The 10673-nt window shown below is 55.6% G+C and overlaps 1 protein-coding gene across 1 annotated transcript; it reads left to right on the forward strand.

The window, feature by feature from the left end:
* Positions 1-5257: 5257 nt before the first annotated feature.
* On the forward strand, positions 5258-10472 carry CD93 (CD93 molecule). Its single transcript, XM_072857634.1, has 2 exons — positions 5258-7403; positions 9218-10472. The coding sequence occupies exons 1-2, from the start codon at positions 5566-5568 to the stop codon at positions 9234-9236; spliced, it is 1857 nt and encodes a 618-aa protein (XP_072713735.1). The 5' UTR covers positions 5258-5565; the 3' UTR covers positions 9237-10472.
* Positions 10473-10673: the final 201 nt, after the last annotated feature.

A 10673-nucleotide genomic window follows, 5' to 3' on the forward strand; every position in this document is an offset into this window, starting at 1 on the left:
TATCCAGCCCCCCCCCGTTCCAGCGTTGCACCTCGAACGGGCAGCATCGTCCGCAGCACGGAGGGAAAGGCGGGACAGATAAACAGAGGCGCGCAGCACGATGCCCGGCCCCAGCCTTTGGGGATAAAAGGCACCGTTTCTTCTCCGCCGGGCGGGCGGGCGAAGCCAGTGAGACTGGCGGAGAGGGAAGTGCTCTCTTCATGGGGCTGCCTTTCATGTGAGCCGCTGATAACGTCTTATTTTAAAAACCCCTCGCTCTTCAAAAGCATCCAGATCCTGGTGCCTGCGGGATTTGCACAGCCTGATGCAGAAATGGCTTCGTGGACCTGATGCCCGAAGCCGATGCTCTTTGGCACTGGGGGTGACCACATCTCTGGGGCTCTGCGGTCTGTCTGCTCCAGGATAAACCCGAATAACGCTGGCTGTGGTCCTATCTATCGCCCGGTCCCAGCTGGCTGCTCAGCTTCCTCCTGCGGCCATCGGCAGCGGCTTTTTGCGGCACCTCTGCTATCCCGGTGGGGATCACAGGCTGTGTTAGTGCTTCACGAGCCTTCCCAGCTGTTTTAACAACCGAAAGCAAGGTGGAAACACATCCTTCCCCTGCACGCTGAGGCCCTTTCTTTGTTACAGCCACTTAGAAAAACTAACAGCACTAAAAGAAGGTCTTACAAAAATCATTCCGAGCCATTACCACTAAAGAATGTGAAATATTTTCATTTGCTTTTCTTATAAAGTTGACTGTGTTGCATTTATTCACAGGGAGTATTTTTCTTCCTCTGTGTAAAGGCCCCTGCAAAAATCCTGGGAGGATTTGCAGAGCGTGATATTCCTCAGGCGGACTTAGGAGAACCTTCTGTAGCCCAAAGGGAATTCTAATATACCTGTTGATAAAAATATGTAGAATAAGGTTTATAAACCTGTATACGAAGTATGCGTATGTGTTTGTGTGTGTAATATTGTAATATAGATATATATAAATAAATAATAACTGAAGAGGGCATCTATTTCCTGCAAAGACAAGTATTGCATTAACAAAGAAACTGCGGCACCGGTGGGACTGTGCTGCGTTCCCTCAAAATGCAGGCTCAGCCCGCTCCTGGGTGCCACGGCGAACCAGGCTTGTAACGTCATCGGCAGTTTGAGAAGCAGAATACGAGGACGAGACAACAACCTGGTGCAAACGGATCCCCCCCACAAGGGCGAGACCCCGCTTGCTCCCCTCCCAGTTGCAGAGATGGTTCCCAGTAGCCGGCTTCGGCTGTTTGCAAAGCCTTTCTCCACCCGTCCCGTTACGCTCCGGGTTTTGGAAGTGGTTTTTTTTCCCCTCCCTGCCCTTGTATTCAATGTTGTTTGCTTTTCTACTTCCTTCCAGGCATTTTTAAATAACTCGCAGGGTCTCCAGCAGCTTGGCTAAAGCGTTAAGCAGCCGGCTTTGTGGCTCCTGGGGCTCATCTCAGACAGCACCCGGGGCTCCGCTGACCCTGCCGGGACGGCAAGCCCGGTGGAGCGGGAGCAGGGAAGGAGGAACACCTCCCCATACCCGGCTGCAGCCGAAAAGGATGTCAGAAATACTTGCTTCGAGTTGCTGAATGAACAAGCTAACGACACGCCACGGCTCCATAATTATGAGAGCCTTAACAAAAATCAGTATTCTGCTCCAGCTGACTGCAAGGCATGCAAGCACATGCACCTCCTGTTGCCAAAAATATAATAACGATGGTAGCTAGAAACTAAATAAAAGCAATGTCCTGTTCCTGGTACTTAGGATTTTGTTTCCATTACAGCCCTGCTAATTCCTGCTTCTTAGCAAGGGACTCCAACACCGGCCACCGAGCATCATCCTTCAAAAATATTTGGCTGGAAAATGTTCCAGTCAGCTCTGACAGTATTAAGATTTTCTTGCTTTAAAAGCAGATGGTAAAAATCTTAATACCCAATAAGGTGTTGCTGGAAATCATCGAAACCCAAGTGCACTCATGCAAACACGCAGCAGCCTCTCCAGTGCCCGCGTTTGGCATTAGCAGGAGTCAACCCAGCTCCACATTGCCCAAATTCCCCCAAATTTCACAAGCAAAAAATGCTGTCCCATCCCAAGAGCCCACCCACCGCGCTGGGGCTGCCAGGCCCCGCTCCTCGCCCGGGGCAGCGGGCGGTTTGCTGCACACCACCGACCCGACGCCACGTCCTTGAGGACGTCCCCAGAGGAAGCCCAGTTCCTCCTATTCTTCTCCGGCCGCTGCTGGCGCAGGTGTGTCCCCCCCCGGCCCCATTGTCCCTTGTCCCAGCCTTGGGGGTTTGCACAAACAGCCGTGGCTGATGTCAGGCAGACGGTACACGTTTCCTTCTTTGGCCTTGGAGAAACATTTTTTAACCAGTTCCTTCAGCAAGCTGATTTTTAATTTTTTTTAATTTAATTGTATATTTTTTTTTTCTGTGCGGCATACCATTCGGCAGGATTTCTGGTCTCCAGAAGATAATTTGGTTTTGGTTATTATGTGAAACAAGGGTTTATAGACGTGTTCAGCCGTGGGGGGCTGAGAAACAAAACCCCTTTTAACTTAGGAACCAGGACTTTTGATTTTCAAATGGGAACATCAGCCCAACTGAGAAGAAAATTTAAATAGCGTGGCATATTTAATAAAAAACAATAGAAGCACCATGTGTTTTTAAGTTACCAAAAACTACTCTCTTGCCAAAACCGTGGGTAAAAATATTAGCATAAGCTTCGCAGATGAAGATCTCACTAAAAAGTGGGGGGGGGGAGGTTTCCTGTCCATGAAATCGTAACCAGCCCATAAACAGCTCTAGCAGGAACATTCAAACATTTATTGGGGAAAAAAAAATAAAGCCACTGGAAAAAGTTATTAGCTATATTCTTGCAAATCAAAGGAAAGGCTCCGACACCGCTGGCTTGAAAAAGAAGTTCTCTTCCCTGGGACAGGAGCCCTGACTCCTACCTGATTACACCTCGTACACATCCTAACGAAGAATATCACCAGCAATTCACTAATTACTCTGCTGGAATGACCTCTTAGACATGCACCTAGGAATGATTTTTAAGTGTTTTGGGTTTTGTCCATGACCCCAGCTTGGAAATGTCCGGAGGAGCTACAGTTAGAAGTGGCCATTTTTTGTCCATGGAACTTGGTTGGACAAAAAATGCTCGTTTGGGTTGCTGAAACACATTGTCAGCTGAGGCCTCGGCGTGCCTGACCATTTCAGCTGGAAAGAGCAAACACTAGCAGTGTTTTTATAAAAGCAAAGACATGGACTCGTTTTGCAGAAAGGAAATGCTTTTGTGTTGAGCTCTCTTCTTCTGTACAAGTCGAAAGAAAGTTCCCCACATTTTTTCCAGTAGGAAATTCTGAATAAAACCCATTCGAGATGGCATCAAAGTATTTTTTTCCTCCCAACGCAGTTTTTCGGTGTGGCTGCTGACCCAAAGTGCTCCGCGGTTTCACAGTGTTAGCTCTGGATCCCTGCATCTTATTCTCAGCTCGGACAGGAGCGACACCTCCGCGTCACCCAAATGATGCTTCTCCCTTTTTTTTTTTAGCGCAGCCAGTGCCACCCCGTAGCTTGCCAAACTGTAGGGTGCAGGAGAGGTTGGTGAAGGGGCTCCAGCTCCTGCCCCCTCCTCCTTTGCATCAAAGGTCTTTGCAACCTTCAGATGTGCCAAGAGCCAAAACCCAGCAGCGGTCCCTGCTGCGGACCAGAGGACATCCCAGCAAGCGGGGGTCTTCCAGGAACGCTGTGCATAAACAGGTCTGGGGAAGAACGACGGACATCTGGAGTCTTCAGTACTGGGATTTTTGGAGACTCTTCTATTTAGGGTATAAAGGAGGGAAGCGAACAAGGGGGTTTCTCGTTTCGGTTCCTCGGTTGGATTGCTGTCGCTCACTACCGCGTTACTGAGCTAACTCAGCACACAAAAAGCAGATAAATCAACAAATAGGAAGATTACTGGAATGAACATTGAATTCACGGTTATGACGGATGCCTGCTAAGCATGAAAAGATAAGACAGGCTCACAGGTCAAGGGGTTAAAGTCCGAGTTAGCTGCTGCGAGAGGGAAGCTCCAGGAGATGATCCCTGGACGCAGAAGGGCAGGCGGACTGCCAGCGAGGGAACCAGGATTAGCTTTTTTTGCTAAAACTCATGAGTTTTTTGCTCGTTTGCTATCCCAGCAAGCGGAAAGCACAAGGAGCAGCGCATCTGGAGAGCCTCTCCTGCAGTCCTCCCTTCTTCGGGGCGCTCCATTAATCGTCACCCTCTGTTACACTGTCACCATCCTGACCTCTCTGCAGACACTGCTCTGCGGGCAGGGATCCGCTTGAGAAGGACAGCTTTACAGTAAAATAAAACAATAAAACAAAGCAGGACATGCACGGGGGGGTGCCCAGACGTGCAAAACGCTGGTTCGCATACGTGCACGGCCGGTTGCGTGCGTGGCTGCGGCACCCCGACGGTGAGCACACCCGCTGCAGCGCCGGGGCAAAAAAGAAGTCACCGTGTTGCTTGGCATCTCCTGGTCTGAAAAAGGATAAGCACAGCAAATTCTGCCCCAGTAAACATTGAATTTAAATATTTCAAAATATTTCAATTGCAATCATGCTGCTAAAGTGCTTTTGGATCCTAAAACGCCGTTGTGGAGAAGTTGCCTCAAGCCCTTTTAAGGGTTTTCGCAACATTAATGTTTGTTTAAAGGTTAGAGCGTGCTATATTAATGCCTCTGCCCTTTCTCTAATGGCCTTCTGAGAGCCACTGACATCAGCCAAGCCCAGCCGCTTCGCTGCACTACACCGGAGCGGGGTCACGCGATGAGCGCGTTATTAACGCAGAGCATCACAGCATCAGCCCTCACCCGTGTGATGCTGGGGCAGCCGCCGGCCAGCGCTTCCCTCGGCACGGAGGGTTTGCTCCGGACGGCATCGGGGACCGGCCCAGCTCGGCTCCGTCCTGGCAGCCTGGACCTTCCCACGACCTAACTCCCATTTCAGGGCCCGTCGGTCTATTTAAAGCGCACGAAGAAGGGGAAAAATGCACTGGAAATGTAGCGTGCGCATGAGACACCACGCCAAATATTCAGTTTCTGTCAGAGGCCGATAGCGAGGGATCCCACGGCTCTTTATTTTTGTTGGGTTTTTTTTTTTCCCCTTTTAGCAATCCATGCTTTAAGACTGTAGGGCCCTATTAGGGCTTAGAAAAATCATCTGCTGGGTGAGCGAGTCGATCGAGCCCTCGAAAAACCCCAAGGCAAGCGGGAACGCGGCTAGTTTCTCCCGCAGAAAAGCGGCACGGGCCGAAGGCCGGCGCGCACCTTGGGATGGGAGCGTCGGGACGGGAGCGAGGAGCCCGCTGCGCCGGGGGAAGGGGAAGGCAGCGCGGCGAGCCCTGGGCCGCCAACAACAGGCAGAGCACGCTACAGGAAGCCGTAGCCTCCGGTGATAAATAGGAGACCCGGGAGCACAGGATGCGCGGAGGCCGAGCTCGGCGGGACGAGGGGATGTGAGTCGGCGGCTGGCGAGTCCCTCCGTCCGCCCGCCCGTCCGTGCAGCCGGCGGGATGGCCATCGCCCGGCTGCCGCTGCCGCTGCCGCTGCTGCTGCTGCCGCTGCTGCTGCCGCCGCCGGGGTCTGGCGGGGAGGACGCCGAGGTGCTCTGCGCCGGCACCGCCTGCTACACCCTGCACCGGGCCGAGCTGGGCTGGAGCGGCGCGCAGAAGCACTGCCGGCACAACGGCGGCGAGCTGGCCCCGGCCCGCAGCCCCGCCGAGGCCGAGCGGCTGCGGGCGCTGCTGGCGGCCGCCGCCTGGCCGGGCCCGGCCTGGATCGGGCTGGCGCTGGCGCGGGGCCGCTGCGTCCAGCCGCAGGAGCCGCTGCGGGGCTTCGCCTGGGCGGCCGGCGGCGAGGCCGGCAACTACTCGGCCTGGCTGGCCGAGCCCGCCGTCACCTGCCTCAGCGCCCGCTGCGTCAGCCTGCGGCCCGCCGGGCCCCCCGGCACCGCCGGCTGGGCCGACGGCCCCTGCCGCGCCCCGCTGCCCGCCTTCCTCTGCAAGTTCAGCTTCCGGGGGATGTGCGGGCCCCTGCCGCTGGCCGGGCCCGGCCGGGTGCGCTACACCACCCCCTTCGGGGTGCGCAGCCCGCGGCTGGCGGCCGCCCCCTTCGCCACGCTGGCGGAGGCCGAGTGCGAGGGCGGCGCGGCCCCGGCCTTCGCCGTCTGCAAGGGGCCGCTGGCGGGCGGCGGCTTCGCCTGGCACCCGCCCGGGCCGCTCTGCCCCGCCGCCTGCGCCCGCCGCAACGGCGGCTGCCAGCACCGCTGCCTGGAGGCGCCGGGCGAGCCGCCGCGCTGCGCCTGCCACCCCGGCTTCGTCCTGGCCGCCGACGCGACCTCCTGCCTGCCCGAGGACGCCTGCCGCCCCAACCCCTGCCAGGGCACCTGCCGCGCCCGGCCCGGCGGCTTCGAGTGCGGCTGCGAGGCCGGCTACGCCCTGGCGCCCGACGGCCGCCGCTGCCTGGACGTGGACGAGTGCCTGGCCGGGCCCTGCCCGCAGGAGTGCCGCAACACGGCCGGCAGCTTCGCCTGCCTCTGCCGGCCCGGCTACCGGCCGGCGGGGCCCGACGGCCGCCACTGCCGCGACGAGGACGAGTGCGCCCGGCCCGGCGTCTGCCCCCAGCTCTGCCTCAACCTCCCCGGCTCCTTCCGCTGCGCCTGCCGGCCCGGCTACCAGCGCCGGCCCGGCAGCGGCGAAGCCTGCGTGGACGTGGACGAGTGCCTGCGGGAGCCCTGCCCCGGGCCCTGCCGCAACCTGCCCGGGGGCTTCGAGTGCCTCTGCCCGCCCGGCTTCCTCCCGGAGGAGGACGGACGCGGCTGCCGCGCCACACCCGCCCCCGGAGAGGAGCCCCCGGGGGCCCCCAACAGCACCCTGCGGGCCACGGGCATCCCCCGGGCCGCGGGCGCCCCGCGGACCACGGCCAGCCCGCGGGCCACGGACGGCCTGCGGACCACGGCCAGCCCCCGGGCCACGGGCGCCCCGTGGACCACGGGCATCGCCCGGGCCATGGACGGCCTGCGGACCACGGGCATCCCCCGGGCCGCGGGCGCCCCGTGGACCACGGCCATCCCCCAGACCCTGGGCGTCCCCGCTGGGGCAACGCTGCCGGCCCCCACGGCAGTAGGGTCGGCGCCCGGCCCCGAGCACAGCGCCGACGGCCCCAGGCTGCTCCTCTACTACATCCTGGGCAGCCTGGTCGCCATCCTGCTGCTGCTGGCCTTCGCCCTGGCCCTGCTGGCCTGCCGGAGGAGGGTGGCCAAGCGGGAGAAGCGGCCGGCCAAAAGCGCAGCGGACAACTACTGCTGGGTGCCCGAGCAGCCGGAGAGCCGTGGGGCTGGCGGCCAGCACAGGTAACGGTGCCCGGAGCAGCAAGGGGGGGGCGGGGGGGGGGCAGAGCCGTGAGCGGCAGAGAGAGTTTTTGCAAATTAAAAATAAGAGGGAAGGGGGGTGATGCTCTCTCTTCAACACGGCTTTGCGTGTCCGAGAGCCTGCCCTGGGGTTCCTTGCAATGCGGGAGCTGATCTCCCGCCAGAGCCCGGCCCCGGCCCTGGGTGGGAAGGCAGCCCGAATCAGTCCTGCGGTTTATAAACCAGCTGCCGCTCCTCCGAGGGAAGGAAGGGTTAACAGGGACGGTGCTGCGAGGTGGAGAGGGAATGGGGTTGAAGTTGCCTGCCGGGGCCGCTCGCCAACTCTGCGGAACCTCACCGCGCTTAAAAGTGGCAAATTATAAGTATCGATTTGTCTTCCTAAAGGAAAACGGGTAATTTCATTTCTCATTTAGTCTCCCCTACCCGTATTTGAAATCCTGACGTGCCAAAGCAGCAGCTTCCCTGCCCTGTCCCCGCAGCCCCCCCCAATCCTTTGCCATCCCAAAAGCAATGCTAGTCCCCCCCCTCGCCAGCCTGGCAGCAGACAGCGAGCATTCAACCCCTGGTTTTGCCTTGTCCTCATTTAAACGGGTTTGAAATTCTTACGGGTTTCACCAGGGCAAGAACTGGTGTCTGCAGCCACAAGCAGGTTTTGGTTTTTAATTTTTTAATTTTTTATTTTTAAAATATGTTACATCAGAGGTAATAGAATAAACCTGTTTAAAACTAGAGCAGCAGAGAGCTCCTCCGGGGGAGCAGACACCGTACGGTTAGTGGAGCTATCATCCCTGTGGCTCCCCAGACCCGTGCGGGAGCCTGTGCGATTGCACTGGGTTTGGAGCGGTGGGACAGCGATGCCTCCCTCCACGGCACGGAGCCCCGTAAGGGCCAGGCCTTAATCCACCCCCTGAGCGCAGGAGGTGCGCAGCACGGGGAACGCTGTTCAACCCGGCCCTGTAGACAAGGGCCAAGGCAGAGAATATATGGTAAAAAGGTATGAAAAACTATGTTTAGAAGAACCACCTACCCGCTCCCACTGTATTCAGTTTAAAACCACTTGCAAAATACAGAAGGCAATGCTCTCCTTCAAATGCAGCCGGATGCGAGACCGGACTTTCCTGTTGGATCCTAGTTTTTGGGTAGGACCCTTTCCCGACTGCTCGGGTTCCAGGCTGAGTGCGTTTTCCATTCCTCCCCCTGTGAAGAGTACGTTGGATGTTGTACGTTTGCTAATTATGATGTATAAACCTTTTAACCCCGCTTCAAAGCAAATGCTTTCTCAGGGCGAAGTTGTTCCCCAGTCTTCCGCAGGTACCTGACTTCAGAGAGCTGTTTGTACTCAGCCACTCCTGGCAATGAAGCCTCTTGGAACTGTTTCAGCCTGAATCCTCCCCAAAAAGCTGAGGGGCACAGGGGCCGTTCCTGCTTCCCATCCAGCAGTGCTAGCTTCATTATTTACACATGCTCTACAAGGCAAAAAGGTGCCAGAAAAGAACAGGCATGTGATTTGAAGGGTACATACGTTTCCTGAAGTTTCTGCAGGTTTTATTGTATACTTGAGGCTTAATTGCTACAGAAATGGGAACTGAACACAAAGGAGTTTGCTGTAGGCAGTGACCTGCATCCTGTTCTTCCATGTGTGGAGGAAAACCCTTTCCTGCTGGGTTTTTTTTGTCTTCATTTCTCCATTGTAAAATTAAAAAAACCCCAAACAATCAACAAACAAACAACACAGGAAAATGTAGCTGATAGAAATGTCTTTAATGTTCTGTCCATGCTTCCTTTTCTCCGCACAGTGGCTGGGAGAAGCAGTGAATGCAGCAGCGGCATTCTTGGAAGTCATGCAGAAAATTCATACCCTGTCTGTGTTATGACAACAAGGCAGCAGAGCATTTTCAATACATGAATAAATTAAGCAAATGAATAATCCTGCCGAAATCAGTGGGACAACCTACATACATAAAATTATGCCTGCGCCGTCGGGCTATGCTGACTCAGGGTCTGTACGGGGAAAAGGCAGTCGCAACGACGTGCCTCACATCGCAGGGACTACTTGGTTTGCTTTAACGAAAGCTGAAGCATTTTCCAGACGTTAACCGTCTCAGGAGCGTTTCTGCCTTATTTTTCAGTTCAGGTATCAATTAATTGTGGTATATAACACTTATTCCACTACGAAGAAGGGAAAAGGAAGCATAAGTGTGGGCTCAGAGCTGGTACAAACCCGAGAGGTGTGATTTATTCCACAAATTCCTCAGTAAAACCAATAATCCTGGTTTCTGTTACAACTTTTGTATATTCCGGTATGTGTACTGTATTACCAATGGAGTCTGGTAGCGCGTCCAGCCTAGGGAAGACGCCGATTTGTGCCTAGGTTTCGTATGGGTTCTCTCTGGTGGAATATTTCCTGATGTAGCATCCTTCACCCCGGTGCAATTACACCTGAATAATCTCGCGTCTCCCTTTCTTCCTGCCGCAAACCCAGCAGGAACGTTCTGATCCGTGTCCTCGTTAGGGAGTTACCCAGGGCCCAGTGAATCCCGTGGGCTAAAGCAAATTGGAACGGGACCAGCCAGTTTGGTACCCCGTCTTACAGTCAGAAGAGACGGGATTTTAAACCCCGAGGGGGTTTTACCGCGCTGCCCGGGGCAGCGACCTCTGCTCCCCGTTCTTCCATTTAAATCAGGTGCCTTTATAAGCAACAGCTATAACTGTCCTGCTGTCCCCATGGCAGGACGGGCTAGCCGACACGTCCGAAACGCTTTGTACATATCAACTGGTTTGTAATGAAGCAAGTGTTAGATTTTTACGGTCCGGAATTAAGACACGCCTCATCCTTTGTGGAAATGGCACGTCAGGACTGAATTTTACTTTGTCATCCGCACGGCAACGGCACAGCACCACAGCCTTGCAGTTGCCTTCGACTGAAAGACTAAGGTTATCCCACACGCTGAGTAACACTGTATGTCGCTTTTCTGATGAAACACCAATAAAATCTGAACAGAATGCGTCTTTAGTGGTTTTTAATAAATATATACGATATCAAAACCTGTTGATTTGGTACACGTAATCCTTGCGTTTCCTACAGTGGTGGACGGCGCTAACGAATCCTCGATCAGTGCTCATCCCCCATGTAGCGAAGTCAGTGGGGTCTCAGCCTTTCACAGGCACTGCTGTCCTGAGTGAGGGCCCTTCACTCCATGCCTACCAAGGCCACGGGGTGGGGGCACTGGAATGATCTTGGTTGGGTCCTGA

Source organism: Ciconia boyciana, chromosome 3 (assembly GCF_034638445.1).
Source record: "Ciconia boyciana chromosome 3, ASM3463844v1, whole genome shotgun sequence".
Classification (NCBI taxonomy): domain Eukaryota; kingdom Metazoa; phylum Chordata; class Aves; order Ciconiiformes; family Ciconiidae; genus Ciconia; species Ciconia boyciana.

What these genes read in the sequence shown, in the direction of transcription:
- CD93 (XM_072857634.1), top strand. Translation starts at nt 5,566, where the DNA reads ATGGCCATCGCCCGGCTGCCGCTGCCGCTGCCGCTGCTGCTGCTGCCG.